The sequence below is a fragment of the Sitodiplosis mosellana genome, unplaced genomic scaffold, assembly GCF_009176505.1.
Source record: "Sitodiplosis mosellana isolate CC-2019 unplaced genomic scaffold, AAFC_SMos_1.0 Smas_scaffold_6226, whole genome shotgun sequence".
In the NCBI taxonomy this organism is placed as follows: Eukaryota; Metazoa; Arthropoda; class Insecta; order Diptera; family Cecidomyiidae; genus Sitodiplosis; species Sitodiplosis mosellana.
Window position 1 is genome coordinate 19709213 of NW_022601467.1, and position 25578 is coordinate 19734790.

At 36.5% G+C, this 25578-nt stretch overlaps 3 protein-coding genes across 4 annotated transcripts in view; 2 read left to right on the forward strand and 1 right to left on the reverse strand.

The window, feature by feature from the left end:
• The first annotated feature begins 2091 nt into the window (after nucleotides 1–2091).
• Nucleotides 2092–4857, forward strand: LOC129578771 (odorant receptor 49b-like). The gene is made up of 7 exons (XM_055467855.1): nucleotides 2092–2146; nucleotides 3115–3304; nucleotides 3418–3633; nucleotides 3807–4132; nucleotides 4201–4402; nucleotides 4472–4627; nucleotides 4718–4857. Exons 2-7 carry the CDS (start codon nucleotides 3233–3235, stop codon nucleotides 4775–4777), a joined length of 1032 nt encoding a protein of 343 aa, XP_055323830.1. The 5' UTR covers nucleotides 2092–2146; nucleotides 3115–3232; the 3' UTR covers nucleotides 4778–4857.
• On the reverse strand, nucleotides 4575–6795 carry LOC129578770 (cytoplasmic tRNA 2-thiolation protein 1). The gene is made up of 4 exons (XM_055467854.1): nucleotides 6622–6795; nucleotides 6266–6497; nucleotides 5892–6199; nucleotides 4575–5806 (listed from the first exon to the last, which is right to left on the reverse strand). Exons 1-4 carry the CDS (start codon nucleotides 6667–6669, stop codon nucleotides 5354–5356), a joined length of 1041 nt encoding a protein of 346 aa, XP_055323829.1. The 5' UTR covers nucleotides 6670–6795; the 3' UTR covers nucleotides 4575–5353.
• Nucleotides 6796–11236: 4441 nt separating this feature from the next.
• LOC129578772 (uncharacterized) overlaps nucleotides 11237–25578 on the forward strand; it is a 63741-nt gene continuing 49399 nt past the window's right edge. For both annotated transcript variants that reach the window (XM_055467856.1, XM_055467857.1), the window contains exon 1: nucleotides 11237–13701. The gene's annotated coding sequence lies outside the window, so the exon portion shown is untranslated. The remainder of the gene's footprint in view (nucleotides 13702–25578) is intronic.

The following is a 25578-nucleotide window of genomic DNA, read 5'->3' on the forward strand; positions in this document are numbered from 1 at the left end:
TCATCAAATGCGTGTGCAGTTTAGCATGTTTCGATGCAAACCATTTTGTCAACAAGGTCATTCAGTTGCTGTCTGTGTGCGGCATCGCCACAAACCAGATACTTTTGTGTTATTTCACATGCTGCTCGTTTCTTTTTGGTTTCGCGTGCTATTTTTTCTGCTTTTTCGCCGCTGCTAAGCATGCATGTTTCTACGTACGCGCCATTTAACATAATTCCATATCCAAATGATATGCAGGTTTTTCCTCTTTTGTCCCACTCTATTGCTATGCGTGTCTCTCTGTCGGCCGGTCGGTTGGTCGCTCGCTTCGTTCCGTTTAGCTCACTTGCGGTGTGCTCGCAATTTTCTCTAATTTTATAACAAATCGAAATTAATTCATAATTTTTTCGTCTGCATTATAAAATACGTGATCGATTCCTCTATTGTTCGGTTATTATATAATTTAAAAGAAAAAAAAACAATTTTCAGTGACTTTTATTTTAATTTTTGATCGTGAATGAAAAAAGAAACCGTTTCAAAAATGACGAGGAGCGAACACAATGAATGAATGAAAGAAAAAATCTATTTCGCGATGCCGAAATTTAGTTTATGCATCAGTTATTTTACTTTGCTATTTCTAGTGTGCGAATTTTTTTTCTTTCTTTCTTTTTTTTTGCATGGCTCGGAACCAGCCGTTGGCAAACAATCGCGGTAATCGCAATCAGTTAAAAATCAGTTTTTTTTTTCAATGATTGATATGTAGAGGGTATTTCAAATACGATTAAGTTGAAGCAAAGACGAATTATGTAATCGGCAAACGGAAAACAGCAAACGGAAAAAAATGAATTAGAAAGAGACGCTTTCGTATAGACGTATATATGTCAGGCAATCAAATCAATTGTGCTCACACTTTTATTATGTGAACATTCAATTACGATAAAGCAACGAGTGGTAACGATGTCAAATTATGGCCGAACACACGCACCATACAATATGTGCCATGTTCGGATGATTGAAAATGCCATTCAAAATCCATTTACTTCCTCAATTCGGTCTTCGATGCGTTCATTTTTGCTTCGTTGATCCGAATTTCTATTTTCGTTTTTTTTATTCATAATTGTCAAATGACACGAGCCTATGAGAGGCTGTCTATATACATTATTCGAAACTCATGCAATCGCCCATGGGATTCGTTTAAATTGAAAAGAAAATTTGCGCTAAGTTCATCGAAGTGCAATGCTTTCCATTTGACATTGCACCGAAGAACACACATACACACACGCGCACACACGGCCCAACAAACCGAGCATTGAATGAAGAAGAAGACAAAACGACAACGATCTAATACGTAACTTCTGTCAGCGTACAAGAAGTTATTGAACTTATAATGTCGATCGCAACGACCTGCACCAAAGTGCATAATTTTGTCTTCATGATAATGATGGCGCATTTCCATTTACTTTCCTTTTTCTTTGTGTGCTTTTTTTTCTGTTCACAGCTCGTCGTTTCTGTTGTTCCGTTGTCGTTGTTACCACTGTTCGCCCATTCAGCTGCCAATGAACGTGTGGAACGGTGCATTGTGTGGATCGTATGCAATATTATGACGATGTCAGCCGCACCACTCAAGCCTCTACCTACGTTAAATTGTGCTATGACTGTGAAATGTGCACAAAACTGTGCAGCACAGCAACAGAAGAAAATAAAGCGCCGCATGTATACACAGATCCCAAACCATAAAATATGGCTTGTAACTGCGATTTGAAGTGAAAGTGCTTAACTATTTCACATCGCATCAATTTTTGCTATTTCGTTTTTTTTGCGCTATTGCTGATGGCAATTTTCTCTGACTCATTTATGCTTCGTTTGTTCGTGTTCAATTCTACGCGAGTCTAATTTTTTTTTTCCATTTCTTATTCCGTTTATATTGCATGAGGCCATGCGAGAGACCCCTAAACGTTCAACTCACTTCCGAAATGAGCAAAAAATGATTTGGTGTTCCGTATTCATCGCTTACAAATTAGATAACGCATACATGAGATCGTTCATCATTGATTTTTGTTTTTTTCATTTCCCAATGCAGATATAATGACCGTGATTTTTTTTATATCCCCAGCAACACTGAACTACAGGTGATTTTTGAAATAAACACCTCTTCCTTTTACTGAAGGTATTTGCTAATTGAAGTTTTGTATTTTTTTTTTCAAAATGAACCGACTAAACGTTCTAGAAGCAACTATTAAATCCTTTTGACTGCGATCATCATACATTATAATGTGTCATTTTGCCGTTGCATTTCGATTCCCAATCGGTTGCATATCAGAACCTTATGAACTAAACCATAATCACATGTCATTTTAAATTTCTCTTTCATCCACAACACCAATTACGAGTTTTAAACACAGTGTTCAGTTTGAAAATGATATACCCAATCACAATTGACTTGACATGTTCTCGCCCCTTGTAATGTTCCAATCGAAAATCGGTTAACAATTAGGCACTCTATTTCTGAACACCGTTCGTTTTACTGTGAAGAACGTATATATATCAAACGGGCAATTTTGCACATTTCATTGAAAATGCATAATTATAGAGTGTCGAATTGATTCTTTTCGAATTGGTTTGGTCGACATATCTCAAATTGGTTCTTGTTGGTGTGTATGCTCTTTGCAACCTCCAAAGTTCCTATAAAATAGGGCAATCGGAAAGATTCTTTTATAATTCCGTTTTTGTCTTCAATTTCTTCTTCGTTCTTCTATCCAAGTGAAAATGGATAATTACAAGAAAATTTCTGATTTCAAAACGAATTTTTTCGAAATGTTCAAGGGGACAAGTGATAAGCCACACTCCTTGATTTCCGTTTGCCCGAGTTTTTTGAAGTAAATTGACTGTGAATTTGCTTTCTTTAAGTTATTATTCATTTTTTTGCATTTAATAAAATCATTTCTATTTGGAATTAAAAACACAATGCAATAAAACTAAAAGAAGGACTCAACTCACCACTGAAAATTCCATCAGCCTACTTAGTTGCGTTGTTCTTTCTCGGAATTAATTTCAAAATAAAAATTCATTAAAAATATAGAAAAATGAAAATTAGGTAAAAAAAAATGAAATTTATCAAAAGTATTTGTTCTTCAGCTGGATTGGTTTGTGGAATGCTCCGCTGGATGGATCGAAACCGAACTCCAAATGGTATTATTATGTCTACAGTTATGTAATCGTTGGATGTATCGCAAGTTTTGTGGCAACTACAACGATGGATTTGACAAATCCTGAAACATACTCTAGAATTCTGGCCATTTGTGAAGACCTGAGTATATTGATTGGAGTAGGATCATGTTTATATATTCAATGAAGTTTCCAAATTTTTACGGGCAATTTTAATCGCCATTAAACGCCTTATAAAATATTACCAAATACTAAATTCAAACTTTTCATTAGGTTTACATGGTTGCAACGAAAATATTGTATTTCTACTTCAATCAACAAAAGATCGGAGGCATGTTGAAGATTCTCGAAGATCGCTTTTTGGCATTGGGTGAGAGTCGTGATCAGCGAATCTGCAGAATGCAACGATTCTGCTATTTTCAAGAGACGATTTTGTTCTTAATGAATTATTTCAACGGTGTGATGTTGGCTATGTCATTTCCTATTCAGGTAAATTCATTATTTTTCAAACGAACTGGACACAGTTAGAGAAATAACGGTTAAGAATTTTCAATTAGCATCTGCTATTCAGATATGGTTAAATCAATGAAACGAGAACATTTTCAACGAAATGAATGTTTGTTTTAAAAGAACTAATGATTTTTTGTGTCTTCTTCTTTCAGCCATTGTTTGCAGCAAAAACAATGATGCCACATCGTGCAAGGTTTCCATTTGACACCAGCGATACTGGCTCATTAAAATTCATTGGTGCTTACATATTTCAATCCATCATCTTTTTGTATCTCATACAAGGCATAACTTTTGTGGACAATATCGGTGTTTGTACGCTGAACGAGAGTATGTTGCATGTGAAAGTCGTAGCACATAAATTCTCGCAGTTGCGCCTTAATTCCGACGATGACAAGAAAGGTGCACACAAAGCCAACAGCACCGCCGTAGAATATCGACAGTTAATAGCTTGTGTCAAAGAACATCAAGATATTTACGAGTACATTTTACCGGTTTACAATTTAAATATTTATAAAGTCATTTATGCTTATTTATATGTGTGTTTAGATTGACCAGCCAGCTGAATGCATTGCATAGGCCAATGTTTGTTGTGCAAATCATGGCGAGCACGTTAATCATTTGTCTGACTGCGTTTATAGCAACAGTTACAAAGGATATGACCGTGTTTGTTAAGTATCTGACCGAAATGATAGCCGCATTTGCGCAACTCCTTTATTGGTGCTGGGTTGGAAACAAAATGTTCGCAGAGGTTTGTTCATTCGGTATGAGCATGCCAATTAATCGACTTTAATTCGAATTGATCACCTACATTTTACAGTCACCCGATGTAGCGCAGGCTGTTTACGGCTGTGAATGGTATCAAATGGACATGAAGTTTAAGATAGCCACAATGCATATAATACGCAGAGCACAGAAACCAATTCGATATCAGGCCGGAGCTTTATTTCAAATCAATTTTAACACATTCATTGCAGTATGTACAAATATCTGATTAACTTGCCTTGAAGTCATTTCACATCAACAGACGATTTCTCTCACTTTGAACACATTTTTTTCTCTATAGATTCTTCGCGGCTCGTATTCCTATTGTATGCTCTTGAAAAGCTTCGAAATTGAAGAATAAGAGGTCTAGCCATGAAGCTGGTTGAATTGCTTCGACCAAAGAAGATTTGAACATCGATTATTCATTTAGTAGAAACAACAACAAAACTATAGAAAGATTCTTTGAAAAATTTCAAAATCGGATTAAGATAAAGAACAGTTTTTCTGAAAAAGTCGAAATATGTTACGTAAAACTGTATAGTATTTTGAGTAGAATAATGGTATTTTTTTCAGTTTTTCTAAAAAATTTTTTTAAAAAAGCCAAAAATAAACGACAGCCATTTGTCTTGACATCTCAATTCCTAATCAAAAACGAAATTTGGGCTATGAAAAATGTTCGCTTTGCTTTTAGAGTATTAGAATATTTGCATCAAATATAATCTCAAATTGAATGATGTACTTAGTTTCATTGTTTTTCTAAAGATTCGACAAAAACCGCCCTTTCCAAAGATGCAATTAAATTTTCCTAAAAATGGTTTGAACTCTTGAACGAGAAATTCTTTTCCTTCTACCGAATTTGTTCCTTCCTTAAGTGATAAAACTCACACAAATTCCATTCAGTACATTTATTTCCACGGTTCGTACTATTAAATTAGTATTAAAAATCATTTTTAACAAGATGGGCTTTCTCTCGAAAAGCTTGCGCTAAATCACGTTCCTGTTCAGCTATCATTCGGTCGGCACGTGATCGTTTGCCAATTCCTAGTTTTGGCAAACCACGATTCAATCCCTCCAGAAGAACGCACGCTTTGCAGGGTTGTTGCGATGAAACGAAGCCACATCTATTACAAATACCACGAACGGGTCTCTTGACAGTTGATTTGAATTTGATTTGTTCTCCTGAATGAATTATGTCCATTATCACAGACGGTCGCACTTTTTCCAAGTCCTTGAGAAATGCTCGAGCATGGCCACGATATGCGTTCGGCGCAAATATGCATTCCGTTGAAAAGTAGACTAACTTCTTGAAGTGGGCATACATTACGATCTCTTTTTCGTATGTGTACTTCAATGGTTTGACACGTGCAATCGCTTCACCGTCTTCGTCAATCTGAAGAGGAAAAAAAAGATGCAGATCCCTTTAGTTTATTGTCCTCAGCACAGCACAGCACATGACACATTCTAACATTTCATACCGTTTTAATATGAGTACATCGAGCCAATCGGGCAGTGTCACCACGCAGAATGTTCATGATTACTGTTTCAGCAATGTCATCGGCATTGTGACCCGTTGCTATACTGTTTACGTTCAACATTTTGGCACCGCGATCCAACGCTTGACGACGAAAAACGCCACAAAATGTGCAATTGTTGGTTTTTCCAATTTCACCGACGATTCGATCCATCGTCCAACCGTACAGCTCTTCGTACGACAATATTTTTAGTTCCATTTCATAATCATCTCGATTTTGTTTGACTGTTTCTAAACTATCGTCACGATAACCTGTGCAAGGGAATAAATTCCAATTGATTCATTTTCTGTCTGAGTAAATACTGCGATATAACTAACCGGTGATTCCTTCGTCAATCGACAGCAATGTCAATTTGAGTCCGTAATTGTGTTTTTCATTCAGCAGTTTCAAAACGTAGGCCAATACTGTTGAATCTTTTCCACCGCTAGCCGCCACTGCTACACGATCTCCCTTTTTGAATAAATTCGCCTGCTGAATGGTACAATGGATTTCATTTTCGAATGCGGTGTAAAAACACTCTTTGCACAATGCATCGCCAGTCTTCGGGCGCTGAAAATATATTACGATAATGATTTGATTAATTTCATCATTCGAATGGAAAACGTAAATAAACAATTGCAAAATTGGCGATTTTCGGTTTTTGGTTTTTGCCCATGTGCAGCCGATGGTTTACCTTGAGTATTGCATTCTTCCCGCACTTTGAATTACACAGAACAGGCATTTTGTCGAGTAAATATTTGTGGTTTTTTAACAAATAATAAAATTTCGTCGTTAAAATTGTATATTGAATAAATCACTAAAACAATACGGCATCAATTGACATTGACAGATGAATCAGCACGTGTGTTGTGTTCAATCAAAGACAAAGTCAGTGACGGATTACGGCGCCATCTGGCGAAAATGGATGGGCATTTGCTTGAATTTAGCGGGCAATTCAACATGAAAATATTTCAGTATTGGAATGTAAATGGGTTTCAATTTCAAAATAAACACATGTCAACTAAACGATTGTGATAGGAAAGGTGTTTTCAAATGCGAGTTGAACAATGTACTAGATCAAGTGCATCGCCAAATGGGAAAGTGTTTGATTTTGACTTCGACAACGAACTATGAAAACTATAGTTTTCCCAACATATTTCGATTTTTTTCAGAAAAAGTGTTTTTCAACAAAATTCGATTTTGAAATTCTAGGGTTTTAAATTCGGATTTTGTTTAGTTTCTCAAGAAGAATTTTGTGGTGGTTTCAGTTTGAAGCTTCGATTGAGCATTTTGAAAAATTAACCCAAAAATGCTAGTTAATAAGATACCGATCTTATTAACATATTAATAACATATTTTCGTTATTAACCTGGCAAATTTTTCAAAACGACTCATCATAAATGAAAACTGAAACCACCATAAAATTTTTCATGAAAAACTGAACAAAACTCAATTCCAAAACCTCAAAATTTCAAAATCGAATTTTGTTAAAAACACTTTTTCTGAAAAAAATCGAAATATGTTAGGAAAACTATAGTCAAAACCGCTCAATCGAATAAGATCGGAGCAAAAGTGTCTAGACGCATTGTTTTGCATTTTGCATCGGCGATTTCGTACGGAAATTTTTTTTTTGTTACATTCTAAACGTTCAACGAGATTGAATTTGCACGAAATTCACGGTGACCACATGAAAACAGCAATTTTTTGGGCAATATTCAGTGGCAAAATTGAGAAAAGAAATTGAAAGCGAGTTATCATTTTGGGTAAGCCGTTGAATTGAATTGCTTTGGCTTTGTTGTCGTTCAGTACATCAACAGCATAACCACAAATCGCAATGTTGACAAAAGAACGAAGCGGTAAATGTCATTTTGCTCAATTGTTGAATATTTCCCGTTTCCAAACTATAAATTCCATTCAAACGTTCATCAAGAAATGTCCAAACCAATATTCTTTGCAAAAATCAACCGAGATTTTGCTTTTCTTATGTTGAATGGTGTTGGGAAATCAAAATAAGTTCGTTGGATTCTTTGTATGAAGCAGAAAAAACTTGCTTGACAAAACGCATTACCGCATTCTGACGTTATATTGGCTGAGTTGCAATTGGCATAGTTACATGATCATATTGACTAAAATGTGGCACTTGCTTCGAATTTTAACTTCAAAAACAATTAATGATAAAAACAATTTGTTTCTTTTTCTCAAAGTTTCGGAATAATCGAATTGGCTACGTGCATCATCACCAAAGCGAGCAGAACACACGAAACGCACAAGTGCATGAAGATTGAACTGCAATTGGATTGTTGAAGGTATGGGTTGGCATTTGAATTGGAACTTGGGATGATATCATTGCTGTGTGATGTTCTGATTCAATATTATTGATAAACTCAACGAAAACGTACTCGACTTAACCGCACTGAATAATGAACGGAAAAAATTGAAGGGAGCACAACCAGTATTAATCGGCGTTGGTGAAGACGAGTATTTAGCAACAAAATGGGCAACGATAGACACCAACATCAACTTGATCGAAATACAACGCAATCTTTCGAATGAAAAAGTGCGATATTTTTGATTGGGCATTAATCATTTATATTTAGCACAGCCGTTATTCAATAGATAACTGTATTAGCTTGAAGCTACCACCTTGATTGTCAAAAAGGTTTGAAAAGTATTTTTGCAATAAAAATAGCCATGAAACTGAGTCTCAATCTTTTTTATTTACTTTTTGTTTGTTTCGAAGAAACAGAATCTTTTTCCATGGAAATTTAAATTGATGACAACTATACGCAACTACTTGAAGTGATACACTTGAAACAAACTGCCTTATGATTCTATATTCTGCTATTTGTGCTGAAAATGTGCTACACAGTTGGATTGAATACTTTCATCATTCCACCGAAATGGAAACGTAAATAAACAATTTTAAATGAATTATGTTCCCGTTTATATGTGCATGATCAACCGAGTAAGAAGCGGATCATAACGCCATCTGATGAAAAATGGTGGAAAATTTTCCGTTTACCGTAGAAGTTTTTACGGTGAATTTCAGCTGCGCTTTAAGTTAGCTTGAAATTTACTCGGAATTGTTCCAACGAAAAGAAACAACTTTTGAAAATACTTCTAAAAGCTCATCGAACGTTTAACTCATTGATTATGAGGTAAATTCGTCAAAACCAGATCTTTTGATTCACTTCGTTGAACATTATAATTTGATTAGATTTGAATAATTGATTAGGAGAATGAACATTTATTTTAGTCGAAAAAAAATTGTTGCAGTCAATTTCATGCAAAATAAATTAACGCTAATAAAAGAGACAACTAAATCAAAAGTATTGATAAAAATGCAGTAAATTTGTGTATAAGCATTTTGCGGAGATGCAATCTTCCTTTATATAATTTCCCTGAAAGAAATAAGTGAAAAATTAGTTGAAGCTCCTTAAAAAATGGTTAAAAAGCTGATAATCACATTGTTAACAACTTTCCAATTCCAATACTTTTACGACTTTTTCAAATTATTATACGATTCGTTTTATTATCTATTTTGAAGTCTGTCACCATCACGAAAGTTCATTGATTAATTTTCCGTGTTTCATTTCAACTCATCATTCCTTTTTCTTAAAAAAAAAACACTTTAAACAAATGCATATCCAATTAGTAAATATTTCGCTCGTATCAAATGTGCAAATATTATGTAGGAAATGCCGTAAGCGTTGTCTTGAACATTTTAAAATAGATAAATATTACGAATAATGGACTCACAGAGAAGATGGAGGAAATGGATAATTTATTATGCTCAATCCGCACAACAGTTGGATGGAATATTGATTTTGTGATAAAAGCAAGCATGAGATTCACATTATGTGTCACCGTTAGATTCGTGCGAATCAAAGAACATTAGAATGACCACATCGGTTGGTTGTGTGTGCATATCATTCTGACGTTCGACGAAGAAGAGTTCAAGTCAATGAAATCCAGAAGTTTAATGAACATCGATCAAAGTGCCATGCTTTGAAACTGTGTAATTAACTGTTATCGCGTATCAAAGGAAAAAAGTGTTGCAATCACAATTCGACAATTATTTAATAAATCACCGAAACTCGTTTGTAGATCATCAATTTGATAGGTGCACAAAATTGACGGGACTTTCGTTTCATGTATGCGCTTTAACGGTCAGCAAATAGATTCACCATTCCGATTTCCAGATGACATTCACAAAGTCAGTTTTTTTTTTCGGTAGTGAATGGAATCTCCAATCGAAAAAGCCAATTTTGTCATAATACAAACGGCATTGCAGTTTAGCAACATTTACCTAAGCCCACGGTAATGAAGTAAGAGTCCTATTCATTTGGAATGGCCAATCATGCAACACTGTTGTTCAAATAGAGTCACGGTGATGGGTTTGTCGATTGATTTCTTCATTTCAACGCGTATTAAAATCATTTTGCTGTCAAATTCTAATGAAATGTAGATCATTATTATGATCACGTAAGGTGTTAGAATTTATTCGTTTGATTAATTTTCGATCGTCATTAGAGCGCATCGCCGCATCGCACTTTCGATGCAGCGTGAAATGCACGGCGGAAAAACATCAGGTAGCAACAACCGCAGCATAACGAGAGTGAGAGAAAAAAGAGAGATGATTTTCGTTATGAAAAGAAAAATATGTTTTCATCTCTCTCACTCTCAAAACAGAAAAAAAGGTCTGAACAGCAGTAGCAGTAGCATCTTTCTTCATGATGAGTTGCCGTGTAGATCGACGAGAGTGATCTGGTAGCAATGACGATCTAGTCGCAAGATAGAGTTCAGATAGTTCGGCATTTTGAGTTAGCGAGCGAGCGTTTGCGCATGGTTTATCGTACTGGTTGCTTTGTATTTTATTTTCTTCCCATTTTGTTTAGTCTCTCTTTCATTTCCATTCATTTCTCGGAGGCAGCCGCAAACCGTGTACACAGAAATCTCTCACACAAACCGAATACAACCTGCCAAATCAGCGTTGAGAGAGAGACTTGAAAGCACTGTGTGTACGAGCGAGCGAGTGCACGCTGTGAAAAAGTTACTGGTGAAAAAAAGGCGAGCAACAACAATAACGAAGAAAGCGAAAATCAAATGGCTTCAGTGCGAAAATACACAGTACACACAACACACATCAAACGCGCGACATGAAGAAGAACTATGCGTGTTGAGCTGAGAGAAGAGCACTCTGCACACAGCCAGTGTGCTTCGAATACGAATACGCGAAACGCAAATCCGACTATACTGTGTATCTTCCACATTTATGTTGGATTTTATTTCTCTATGATTGCATTCGCTGTTTGACCAGCAAGCGGCCTTGTTGTTGCTCTCTTTTTTCCGCAGTGTTACACATATTTTTCCCGCACAAGCTCTCGCGCACACACAAACACACACACACGCTCTCTCTATTTCGATTCAATTCAATTTTCGGTGCTTTGAATCTTAGCGTGGAAATACTCTACTAGCTAGCACACTCGACAGTCGGCATTCGGCTCGGTGCAAGCAAATACAATTTGATGATAAGAATACAGATGTTCCGAGCGGCGGTGTCAGCAGCAGCAGCACGTTTTTGAAAAATTGAATTTTAACGATTTATATTCGTTTCGAGCAGTGATTAAGCTTCATGTTTTTTTCTCCCTAATTGAGAACGGCATAAATTTCGCGTGAAGTTTTGTTTTAAATTTTGTTGATTTTTTTTTATTTGTTCTATTTGCAATGTTTCTTTTTTGTTCAATGTGATACGAGGCGATAAGTAGTGATAATACAAAACTTGTTCGACGAAAAAGTTGTTTTTCACGCGCGTTGCGATGAAAATCGGCAGTTGTCGGAGAAAAATCTAACCGAAAACGAAAAGAAATCGTCAATTCATTTAGACACTTCGATCGAATCTCGCGTGGTAGTGAAAACAATACACACAATTTGTGTGTTCGAAACGCAATTGCAGCAAAACAAAAATAAGGCACGAGATGTTCGTGAGAACGGAAAAAAATGTGTACTGATGTTTTTTTGACGTTTGCAAGCATGTCGGAATAATTAAAGCGAAAAAAAAAGAAAAGACACACAATTTATAATATCGTAATGAGTGTCGTCGCATCTTCAAACAATTTGAACACTTTTGGTGCTTGTGTGTAAAAGTTTTTTTTTTGTTTTAGTTTTTTTCCCCCTACCATCGTTGTTATTGTTGTGTATATTTTGTGGAAAAGTGCAAAAGCGAAAATCTCTGTCCCGACGTGGAATTTGCATGCGGCATCCGATCGTCAGAGAGATAAATGCGAAAATATTAAATTCGGAAGATCATGTTTTGCGACATCGTGTCATTTAATACCCCAAATATCACAAGATACAATGCAATCTGAATGAAACACAACTGACTCTTGATCACTTGACGATTACGATCACCGTGTATGTATGTCTATATTTGTTTTGTGTTTTAGCAGAAAAGAAAATAAAAGCAACGTAATTGTGACTAGCGAGAGAAAAGAAGAAAAAGAGTCGAGTGCAGAAAAAGGGCTCGAAGGCGAAAGAAATATGCAACACTTTGTAACTAACAAGCTCATCAGACAATCGAAAAGCAAGGAAATTTGCATATTGTTACGTGTTTCACACTAGATGCTTTCTACTTGGCACTTCTTCATTTTATTTTCGTATATATCCACAATAGCACAGGTGAGAACGTAAAGAAAAAAAGACAGTAACAAACACCGAAACGAAATAAAATTCCGATCCAGCAATTATATGACGTGCATGATGCAAAAAAAAGTATAACAAATAATGAGACGAATTAAAAAAAATCAACAACAACAACAACATCAGCAGTAGTAGCAGTAGCAACAGTAGCAAAATGGTAACATCCAAACCAAAGTGAATATCAATAGAGTGCAATGAGAAAACTGTGACAAAATCCAAGACACGAAACAGAAGGGAAAAAAACTAGAATAGAAAACGAATGAACGAACGAACAAAAGGTCGTGTCGATGTGAGTGAAAACTGTTGTGGCACAATTTGATAAGACAATTTCGCTTGGAAAAATCAGTAGGGCAACGGCACGTACTGCCGTGTTTGTAGTGGTGAATTGCAAGTGTTTTGCATAATTCGTCGACGCGAATAAATTAACATTTTTTAAAGAAAAACTCCGACCAACCGACGACGGTTGAGGCAATGGCAAAAAATTGCAAACGAATCAATGTGTGCATCGTAGTGAATTCAAGACAATAAATACCGATTTGTTTGGTACAAGCGATGGAAAAAAAACTACAGAATCAACCGAACACAAGTTCGTACCGCAGAAGCAGAAGAAAATAAAGCCAACAAGACGAAAATATTTAAAAATGCATAGAACATAACACGAAGGCATGCTTTACGACTGGCTAAACATTGCATAATTTTTGTGCTTCACGGAAATCACTCATAACGATATGTATATATGAGGGTATAGAACAATTTATTAATGAAAAAACAAAAGAACGAACGAACGAAAAAAACACTAATTAATTTAAAATCCAATGAGTAAATTTGACTCGTGGTCGATCTTTTCTCTCCTGTTGAATACCATTTTTTTTTTACAACAGAATCATATAAATACAAACTGAACCATTGGTCGGAACAGAAATAAATTCCGATTTGAGCAAAGAGAGAGAGAGGGAGAGAAACGGAACGAGAAGAGAAAAAAGATAAGTGGAACTAAATAAACCGAATCAAGGGTTCAGTGGAAATCAGCAGAGAAGAAAGATTTTCCATTTTACCAAGAACCAAAACGCAAAAGGTAAGATTTTTACTTTCACAATTCCATTGAATCAATAGTAAACTGTGAAGTTATTTTAATGCTTCGTTTCGCCAATAATCGGAAAAATTCAACCAATTCTGGGCACTTTTTTTCTTCTTTTCGTGGCGATGACGGCGGCGGCAGTGGCGGCGGTGGCAGCAATTGGTGGTGGTGTTGTAGTTGCAATCTCTCCGACTGTTCGCCCAGCGTACGGTATCTGCTTCATTTACGCAAAGAGATTTGATTCCAATGCCGATGCCAATGCTGCCTAATCGATTATTAGTTGATGGCATTTGGAATGTTATTGCTCTGGAGAAATGTATGATGTTATGCATTTTCTCAATTTTCAAACACGAGTCAGCAAATACGTGTCCATTTGCCAGATGTTTTTATTCGATCCTTGAAACTAGAAACAACAACAGCAATGGAACAGAAAAACATAACTCAAAATCATTACTTGAAATACATTCTTTCCGGCTTTATGCGTTATTCATCTTTTGCTGAAAAAAAAATTAACATTTCATGTGGTGCCGAAAATCGCGAGCAAAAATTCCTTGTTGCAATTCGTAATTTTTAGTTTCGAAGCGGTCGAAATCAGGAGACTCATTCGATGGATGCACAAGAGATACACCGGGAATTAATTGACCGATTAACGAGAAAAATCTGTATAAATTAACGTAAAGCGAAGAGAAAAAGACGATATTCAACAGTTGTGTGTAATTGTTATCATGTTTCATGGCTAGTTTATCCATTGGACCGTGCTTATCTACTCGTTGTGGAGTGTTCTCTTGCTAAGGATGCTTCAATTCTTCAATGATTTATTGGCCCATTGAATAGTTGCATGAATAGCGCAGCTGAGAGAGTAAGCTCAACTATGTTTCGGTGTAGTTTATCAATTCGCTTTTGGTGTGTTGTTCAGCGCAAGTGTTGTATTGCATGCGGCTATTTTCATGCAATGCATTCATAGTACAGGTGTTTACAACGGTCAAGTCCAATGAATTATTTATGAAAACCAACAGCAATCGTTATCCTGACGATTTTTATTTCGTTTCTTCGTTTTGATTTTTTTTTACCAAATGCAGAATAATAATTAATTGAATCAATCGGGAAAAGAATAAGCTATGTTCAATTTCTTCCATATTCCCCGAGCCTCTCGAAATGATTTGCTAAACCAAATACGCAAAAAAAATCGATCAAGAAACGTGGCAGAAAAGCCGCGCGCATTTTTAATTTGTGTAATTATGTAAATACTCGTAAAGTGACATTTGGATTTTTATCATCTCGGCCCATATTCCAGTTAATTTAATGAATTGGTTCGTCTGGAAATCAAAAGTTGATTTGTCAAAAACCAATCGACATTTGCCATTCGACTGTGGTTATCACTTTAATGATGATGATCACCATATCAGTGTCTCACTCTCGCACTCTTCCTTCGGTCGTGATCATAAATTGGTGCGTATATGTTCGATGAAGGCTTGGGTGATGGAGCCATAAAGAAAAGCATCCAACGGTAAAAGCGTACAATAAAAACAATTAGGTCTCTTTTATTGGAACCAAATGCAAATGGAGAGATGAGAAATTATAATATTGTATACGCACACATCAAATGGGAGAGATTTAAAGGGGAAAGAAGAAAAAACGCACAACGTTAAAGATGATTGGCAAAAGAAATCCAGAGCAGAAACAATGTGTGCGCCTGAACGGCGGAGAAAACAACATGAAAAGATGCGTATGCATTCAATGACAATAAACTATAGGTGATAATGTCTTTTGCATAGGCTGATGAGTTTTTGTCGTCGTTGTCGTCGTTGCCTCGTTCTTGTCCACGAGCATCGACAACGGTCGAGCGAGATACTGTCATTCATTTGAAATGCGATAAAATTTACCAATAATATCGATGATTTTAAGAGGATCTGATCGGGTCTCAATTCAGCGTATTCACACAATTGACATATTTTAAAAATTAATTACGGAATTAAATTGATTCAAGGCGAAGTATCGACGTGACAACGGCCACTCGTTGTTGTCGTTCTTGTCTGAATACACACTCACACACATTTCGGTGGAATATTTTGCCAATTCATTGGAAAAAGGAAATGAAGAGAGAAAACGAACCATACAATATTTCCATCGAATTAGCGCTAACATTGGATTCGACTGGGCAGAAAATTAAAACGATGTTGACGGCGATAATACCGCCCAATTATCACCAATAATTTATGATAAAATTCCATACAAAATTAACTTCCATCGAAAAATGGTGCATTGCCGGTGTGTGAGTGTGTGTGTCCGTTGTTAGTTTGAAATGCGATCAAACATCAATCTAATTCATATTTTTTATCCAATCGAAAACAAAACAAAAATATGGAGAAAAATTAACAAATCAAACAGGCTAACGGTTGTTATTCCTTTGTTACTCGTTCGTTCAATTATTTGTTTATCAGACAGAAAATTTGTCCATTTGTGTTTGTTAGAAAATAAATCTTTGAAAAGTGATGAATATTAACACGTATAGTTGAGCGAATCTTTTGTTATTGCCATCCATTGAAGAATGGAAAAAGATACGTAACAGAAATGAGACACAAATTACCAACGGACGCAGAGACTACAACAACAAGGGAGAAAAGAAAAATGTCGGAAATATCGACATCGAATCCATCAGATTCAATTGAAGACAGATAAATATAAATCGCATTTAAATGACAATGGCAAGCAGCGACGACAAACGAAATACTGGCCAATATACTAATAGATCGGAATTTAACCAATGGCCAATAAAGCACACGCTGATCGATCGAATGGTTCACACTGAAGAATGGATTAATACTTGTACCGTTTTTTAACATCGGTATGGATCTGGTTTTGTGTATAACAAAATAAATTTGAAAGAAATAAATAAAAAAAGAAGTCACTTAACAACCGGCGACAGCAGCAGCAGCAGCAACCACAACAAGAGCTTCTTTTATCTAATCCACATTCTTTGTGTGGCCAAACAATGCGTCACTCAACTCAATTCGATTGGTGTAGAGTGACTAACAGTATTCCATGTTGAATTTTGCATAATTTGACACATTTCTAGTAATAGTTTTGCGTTTTTTTTTTCTCTTTTCGAGCAGAATTGAGCTAATTTTCGGATTTTTCCGTAGATTCGGTGAAATAAAGGCAATAAAACAGCTACTTTGTCAGCTGGTTCAGGCCTGTTTTTCTTCCGAACTGATCGAACAAAAGCGTGCCTCGTGCAAACATCACCAGTGCCATGTACAGTTTATTTTGTCCATTATTTGTACATTGTACACCTAACGTGTTACCGATCCGATTCGATATGTTGCGCTAACAGCAACAAAAATTATCGTATGCTATATGTTGCATACAATGCGATTGAATAATAATCCTTTTCAGGTTGATTTTTCGACGATATAACATTTTGGTTTGATCTTTGATGCTCGTGCTCTTATTGTGTACCGATTCCGAAGAGTCAATAATTTCAAACGCAAATGGTTGGTGTTTAATCGAAATGTCTTGTCTTGATGCTTGTTCGTGGATCGAACATGAGCTAGCTAAAATATCTGGAAAGATAAAGAAAACGACGACAACGACAATGCACATATCAGCAACGGGATCGTTGTTCTATAATCTATGAAAATCACGTTCACACCATTACCCAGAGACGGTTTTTTTTCATCATCAATGCACCGGGCATTGCAAATCTCGCCTCATTGATACAATTTCCATGCAAATGCATTTTCAATCTATGCTTTCCACGGCGACACGCACCATTTTGCTAGTTAATTGGATCGAAAGAATCGTACAAGCGAGCGAGCAAAGTAAGCATGCATTGAGCATGTAAGTGTCAGAATTATGGACACATTCTGCCTGATTAATTAGGAAATATAATAAATATGGAAATTTCTAACTACCCAGCGAGAGCAGAGGCAGTTGCCCGGGCCTCGGTTGCATTTTGCTGTTGCTGCGACGGACGTCATTCGAATGCACATCGTTGGGTGTGATTAGGGTTCCGGTTTTGGTAAACAATGTATCGACATGAAAATTGTGTGTAGCACATGAGCACAAACACACACACTCACATAAAACATCTATAAATATATATATATTTTTTCTATTCGCGATATCGATGAGAGATACTAGTTAGGTTTGCGTTCGATTCACCAAACATCTATTGCACATTTCTTTTTGGTGGATTCTCGCTTTTTACGCGCTTCATACCTGCAAAAATTAGATAAATCGGCTACTTTGATGCAAAATTCTAATTCTACTTGTGACTCGGAGAATGCAAGAGCGACTGAGACTGAAACGTGGGCAAGAAGAGGCGCACAAACAGGCATATAAAGGCATCTGAGGTACGCGATGAGTGAGTGAGAGAGAGAAGCGCGCGCGAGCGAAGAATGAATAAATTATGGCTGCAGCACCGATACAATGAGATTTATAAATATTAATGGTAATATTTTATACTTTAGTTGCTGATAGCGTGTACAATGGATTTAAATCGCACGCTCTATTGAATTGAATAGGTGTATTCATTTTATGATTTGTTACGAATTCGCATTCCGTTTGCGATGCATACACAATTGCCGCCGTTAAACGCATATGAAGTGTGTGTGTGTGTGTGTGTGTGTAGCTATAGTTGCGATGGTTTGGTGAGAATCAATAAACAAAGGGGCCATTCGCACACGCTGTCGAATGTGTATGCCCGCAAACGAGCGGCAGTGTCAGAAGAAGAAGAATGAGTAAATTGCATTAGTAACGATTGCGATTGACCTTTTTTTTTTTTTCTTTCTTTCTTCTTCTCGTGGAATTTTCGTTATTGGATTGTATTAAGTAATAACGTTTATTGATGCGCTGGTTCTTTTTTTTTCTGTGTTGGCTCTTTTGAATTATGCCATTGTGATGCCAAAAAAAAACTAACCATTGGCCCAAATAGACTTGCTGCAATCGCAAATAGAGTAGTCGTGCGCTCGCGCACCCGTGTGACTATTCCTTTGGGCGATGAAGTAAATAAAATTTTCACACTTTATGACACTTTATGCCATTTTTTCGCTGGTCATTCCCATTCCGTACTTTTCTCTTCCATGCCACATTTATTCATCGTTTAACATTCGACAATAGATTCACTGGCTCCTTTGCAATGAGTTTTTTATTTTGCTGTACTCATTTCATCGAAAGCTATTTGTTCACGTACCGCGTGTGTATATTGTACAACGGCTAAACATTCACTGGATATATTTATTTGTAATATAATTGAGTTTAATGTGTGTCGGATTAAAGGCTTTTACTTTTTTTACATCTTCTTCTTCTTCCTCTTCTGCTTATGCTTATGTTTCGATTTGTGACTCCATCTAATTGTTGTTCAATTTTTGTACGTGATTTTATCTCACGCAGAAATTCCAATGGTTGGAATTTCGAGCGAATGATTTACAGATATTTGCACATGTGGCCGAAAACAACAAACGTTTTTCTTTTAATTTTCCGCAAACTTTGATAATCTATATTATTTGTATTGCCTTTGCGACCGTAGCAAAGTCATGGGTATATGCATTTTTGGGGTTTTGCATTAAAAGATTCCGAAAAATCCAAATGTGTGCGTGCATGTGTTTGCTACAATTCAACCTTACGCACTCAACGCAAACCAATTGAAAAATGAGGAAAGGAAAACCCAAATAGAGAAGTAAAACGAGCAAACTTCATCTGTTATTATTAGGTTTATTGAGCTGCTCAATAGAAATTAACAAGATAATCGATTATCAATAATCATATGTTATTTACCTCATTTTCCCCGCTCCACATTTGTGCTGCCGCTGCCGATGTGCGATCGCTGAGAGTTGGCCATTAAGTTTACGATGCCTGTACAACAGCAATTTAATGCAATATCTCGCGAACACACATCAGAATGAAAAAAAGGCGGAACAAAGACACAAAACAAACGAAATGCTCTTTTCTCCCCAACTCTGAAGACGGCTCGCCGGAGAGAAATGGGGAACAAAAAGCAGTTCGCACAAAAATGCTTGCCACGTTCGACAAACGATCAATCGGTCGATCGACCGACTGGGGATTTATTTGTACCAGTGCCATCACTATTTTTATAATTGTACAATTTTCTAAATCTTTCCTCGTCGCCAGAAATATTTATATCTAATGCTTTCTCTCTCTCTCCCTCTCTCTCTGTCTCTGTCTCGGTTTCGGCTTTTGCTGACCGCTGATGCTGTTGTCAATGTTCTTCTTCCGATCGCACGAAAAAAAATACATGTGCGTAATCATACCTAGTGTGTGCACACTTCTAATGAGCCGATTCAAACATGATTCGATTGTGTGAGCAGATAGGCTAGCTCACACTCTACAACAACCAATCATGCCAAACAATTATCGCGATTAAATGCAGCTGTAAATTATGCTTTGTGTGACATCGTGTTAAACATGTTCCAACGACCACAACAACAAAACGGGCAAGCAGCAATACATTGAAAATGCAGCCAGCATCCAACTCAAAGAATGACCATTCGAATAGTTTTCGATGTAGTGTTCCGTTGTCGCATCGAACAATAACTGTGTGCGTATGGCAAAGCTCATGGAAATTGATGACAATTTTCTGTTGCTGCTGGTACTGCTGCTGCTGCTGTTGTTACTACTGTAACCAACCAAAGTGACGATGAACTTGTGTTCGCGAACACGTTTTATTTCGCCATCATCGCGATACAAGCCAAAGTAATTGCAACGAAAATTGTTATAACAGAAGGCGAAAAAAAAACACAAAAACAAAACAAAATGCACTTGCTACTTGATTTCATTGTATTCGTTAGATAATCATAATACTTTGGATAGTCGTCGAAGCACAACCGAATGATAGCACTTGCCAACATACACACACACGCACACACACCAGCGTTTAATTTTGGTGCGCGCGCATTTTCCGCTATCAATCGACCAGTCGAGTGGAGTTGACTCAACTTCGACTAGCGAATAAATAATCTACAGAGATTTACTACTCTCCGTGCAGAAAAAAAGCCAACGGCCAAATGTTGTGCATAAATATTGCAATTCTTCTTCCTGTCAGCGATGCTATCTGCACGTATTTGTAATCAACCAATTGCAAAGAAAATGAATGAAAAAAAAGAAGGTTTTATTAACCAATTTATATGCAATTAAGTGTAGCCGCGTCCAATCAAACGTTCCAATTAAAAAGTATTTAATATTTGTTGTTATCAGCAAGTAGTTGTTGCATCGCGGAGAATTGAATACAAACAAAAATTGATGCTGAAATCGATGTAGTAGTTTTCTCTTTTGTTTTTTCGGTTACAAAGCTTTTCACCAAACCATGTTGTTTTGAATCATGTTTCCAAAACTAACCGTGTTCACAATTCTCTTCACTTTATGTTGTTGTTGTTGTTTTTTTCCCCATTTTCACGACAATGTTGAAACATGTTTAATGTGTAGCATGCGAGCAATTTGTACAGAATTTCAGAGAGAGAGAGAGAGCCCACGAGTGCTGACTTTTTCCAGGCCACGCGAACAAAATATTTCACGCGCGCTCTTGCGCGTACACACAAAGTCCATGGTCAAATTTTCGCACGCTCGTTCGCCTGCTCGTTGTCACTCAGTCAAAGCACCGAGTTGGTACGTTCAATTTTTTCCTCGTTCACTCTTTTTAAAACGGTTTTATTGCCTACATGAACCCGTGTCATATGCATGAACGATATGATTAACATGAAAATACAAGCAATCTTTTGTTCACGCATCATGTTACATTCTACGCGCTATCAACAGGTGACACATTTTCATTTTCTTTTCCATTTTTTTCGGCTATTGCTGCCACTGCTGCATTATTTGGAGCGATGTACGTTGTCCATTTCGTCGATGGGTTGCTAAGTTGTCGAAAATGTCATGCTTGTGCGATTGGGTACGCACAAGAAACACGTTGTGTGTACTATTGTCTAAAGGAAGTAGTGAAAAAGAAGATAGTATCGAGCAGTTGGTTCTAGTAAACCGTAGAGTAGTGTGTATGTTCTTAAATCGGGCTATTATCATAAGCCACACATCTGACATAAATACGCAAGAAAAAAAACATCTTCACTTTGTGCTCTTTAAATACTAGTTGAAACGGGTCGATCAAGACTCGTTTTTTTTTCCACTGTTTTGTTTCTCGTTTTCTTTCTTTTACTCCGGTGCCCATTGAGAAATGATTTTATTTTTCGAATATACGGCAGAACGGCGAAAGGAGAAAAAAATGCGAATGGTAACGAAAAAAAAGAGAATCGCGCACTTCATACTGGTCATTTGTAAACAAGTGCACACCAGAAAACATGAAATGAACAAAACGAATTTATCGAAATTAGTGCAACCGTGGTAACATTAACACTAGTTACCTACTTTTTTCTGTATTTTAGCCAGAGATTTTTAACAAACAAATAAACTAGCGAAATAAAACAACGAAAAAAATCACACAAAACAGCTGAAACGAAGGAAAAGCAAATGTGTATCAAAATTTCCAAACAATTTGCTGCTCGCGCACAGTAACAAACATTATGCACAGCATACACAGTGAGTGTACCATTTTATGTGCTGATAGATCATTATTTGTGGCTTAATTTCTAACGACTCATGTATTTCTTTCTCGTTCGTGTGTTATTTTTTTTTTTTTTCATTTTGTGTCTATTGATGGATTCGCTGATTTGTTTTGTGATTTGTTCATGTGATCTGTATCTGAATGATCTCGATGGGTTTTGTGTGTTTTTTTTTATTTTCATGAAAATATCATGAAAATTAACCACAAACAATGTGACTGAATGTGGTGTGTAAACAACTCATACGTATTTGCAATTAAACGTGGAATCAAATTTGTAACGAAAACAACAAAGACCATTAACAAGAGATCGAGACAGAGAGAAAATAGAAAGAAAAAGAAAACAAACAACGGAATGAACAAATGAAAATACTATCCAATTTGATGAATTGAACGATAGAGATGTGGAAGAATAAGAAAAAGAAGTAGTAGTCAGGAGTCTGCGATTTTGATTGCAAATAAAAATCGGACAATGCCACCACCAATGATCCAATTGCACTTGAATCGATCATCGCGTGGCATTCGTGGTTTTCATTGCCTCGTTGTTTTTATTGCCATCACGCACGGTTTTCAGATTAATTTGAATATTGGTTTTACGCGGCGCGTTGCTTTACTATTGCGATTTACTCTTCGAATCGAATCCTAACATTCCACAATATTTACATAAGCACACACACACACCCAGACTCAAGAGATAACAAAAACACATTTGCATTTGATTGAGATAGATTGAACATTTTATTCTCTTCTGTTACTACTTCTTCTTTTATTTATAATCCATCCGATATTCGAAACAGTGATCATTAATATTTAAACGTTCGCATACGTGAGCCACATGGTTCGGGACCACGGAAGTGGAAATAGCCGAAATTCTTGACAATTAATTCGCCTGAAACACCGAGCCGATTGTGATGGATAACGGCTATTTTTCAGCAGTAAATCAGAAATTAACAGCTAACATGTGGACCGATATAGATTAACTCCCGTTGCGAATAGATTATGATTTGATGTTAAACATAGCGCGACTTATTTAAAATACACCAACAAATTTTACCAACACAACATAAAGAACTGTAAATGAAACACATAACAAAAAAAAACGGTTGTATTCCATAATAAAAAATATATATTAAAGATCCATCCAAAATTACTGAACCTAGGATAATATTTTTTATATGTGCTTGAAGAAAATATGTGTTAAATTTTAACACTTTTAAATTAATTACATAAACCGGCTGCTCATCACTATCTTGGCCCCAAAAGTTATGTTTATTTATAGTCATCGCGGTAATAAATCAGTCGAATGAGTTTATTAAACCAATAGCTTAGGTGGATATGGAGAGAGATAGAGAGTAAGAGAGTCATAAATCATGTTTATATCATCGCTCATTATCGACAACACCGATATGTGGACATTTGAGCAGATAGACCGAAAACTACAACGAGTTCGATGCGCTATTCTGACCGACGCAATAATAGACTAGCCTATTGTTATTATTCGTGATGGGCAACAAATTGACCAAGTTGAAGTAATAATTCAAAGCGCGCTTCAATGTTTTTGGATGCTTGACTGCAGCGGAAAATGCTCTAGATTCATAAAACTATGTAATAAGTATCTTGCGGCTGCAAAAAGAAGAAAGGCAATGAGAACAATAATAAACACACACACACACACACAAAGGCGGAGAGCTATGAAAAAAATAGACAGACTAAAAGAAACGAAACGAACAGAAAAGGGAAAAAAAACCTCATCGAATATTCGAAACGGTTGCACAGCAGACCATGTGTAACCAACACACCTAACCGTTGTTGATGGTCATCAAAGTGTGAAGAAATTATCATATAAAATTTAATGAGGTGCACTTCAAATCATATTATGTGTGTACGTACATTGTGTACTGCCGAGCAATGCATCGACAACAACACGAGAGCAAAACGAAAAAAAAACACAGCACACTAACGCACAATGGGCAAGTATGTTTGGGTTTCGTTGCTTTTTTTTCTCTCTTCGGTGTTCATGTTTGGCTGCTCTATCTCGACTATTTTTCGCCATTGTGCATGCTATCTGCCACTGTTTTACATAAACGTACTTCTAAACCTGCAGCATTCGTTTCTATCAGTGGAACGCGCATTGGCCGCGCTTATCGATCGCCTGTCCGACTGACGATTCATCAGTTTTTTTTTTTTACTCCCTCTCTCTCGCTCAAATATGCATCGTGAACGATCTGTTTGTTTTTCTGCAGATTTTTGCATCGATCATTAAAATCCATCATAATTCTAAAGTGCCACTACGAATAGTCAATATCATTTTTGAAATGATCGATAATGATACTTGGATAATAGGAGAAAAAAGGAAAAGATCTTGAGTCGAATAAAGATTACCCTCTGCTCGCGCACATTTCTGCAACACACACGAAAAAAAGGTATAGCTATGATTAAATGATGTGTCTGATACCTTCATTACCCGGCATTGCACTGCGATTGCCTTTCATTTCGCGTGTAAAAACGATTCAACGATTATTCATTGCTTTTATACTGTAATTAAGCAGTGCAATGCCAGCTATATGTATCCGCAGTGCAATAGCGCCACCGAAATGGAAAAAAAAAAACTGCACACATCAGATACACAAACGAAACACTCGAGCTAAGGAGAAAGATTCGTGATGATCATCTCGATAAGTTGATATTTCATGCCACACTCCAGAAGTGCGAAGGATAAGTGTCGGTTTTACTTTGAGCAAATGAACACGGTTTGTTTTCTTTTTTTCTTTCTTATTATTTTTTCGTTCTTTTTTTCGCGCATGAAAAGAACGAAACGCGTCATCAACACACTCAATAATATCATAATTTACACGGCAATTGATCGGCCAATATCGAAATACGAAGACTTCGATTGCGTGGATCTCGACCGTTTATGTACTTATCAAGTGTTTATCTTTTTGATTACCGTACTTCTGTTGTCGTTTTATGGCTTTTCAATTTTGCCAGCACTTTTGCACCGAGTCCTATTAGCCAGATGATAATCGTTTGTGTGATCGATTAAACGAAAGCGAGGGATGTGCACTGAACACACGCTACAACTTCATTAATTCAATCGTTGCATCATCGAAATTAACCGTTTTTGTTTCGAAAATATATGGTGAACGATACTGATATTGCAAGCTTTAATGAAATTAATTCTATCGAGAATTCGGAAACGAAAATAAAGCGAATAGAACGAAACACACACCGTCTTATCTCGAATGACGTCAAAGAATGTGGAATGCTTCTGTAGATTCGTTTAAATTCTTTAAAATATTGTATGG

Bases quoted from the DNA above. Each gene is read 5' to 3' on its own strand.
- LOC129578771 (XM_055467855.1), top strand. From the start codon at position 3,233: ATGGATTTGACAAATCCTGAAACATACTCTAGAATTCTGGCCATTTGT. The intron at 3,634-3,806 runs GTAAATTCATTA...TTCTTCTTTCAG, and splicing joins CTATGTCATTTCCTATTCAG to CCATTGTTTGCAGCAAAAAC. The intron at 4,628-4,717 runs GTATGTACAAAT...TTTTCTCTATAG, and splicing joins ATTTTAACACATTCATTGCA to ATTCTTCGCGGCTCGTATTC.
- LOC129578770 (XM_055467854.1), bottom strand. From the start codon at position 6,669: ATGCCTGTTCTGTGTAATTCAAAGTGCGGGAAGAATGCAATACTCAAG. The intron at 6,498-6,621 runs GTAAACCATCGG...ATATATTTTCAG, and splicing joins GGAAGAATGCAATACTCAAG to CGCCCGAAGACTGGCGATGC. The intron at 6,200-6,265 runs GTTAGTTATATC...TCCCTTGCACAG, and splicing joins GATTGACGAAGGAATCACCG to GTTATCGTGACGATAGTTTA.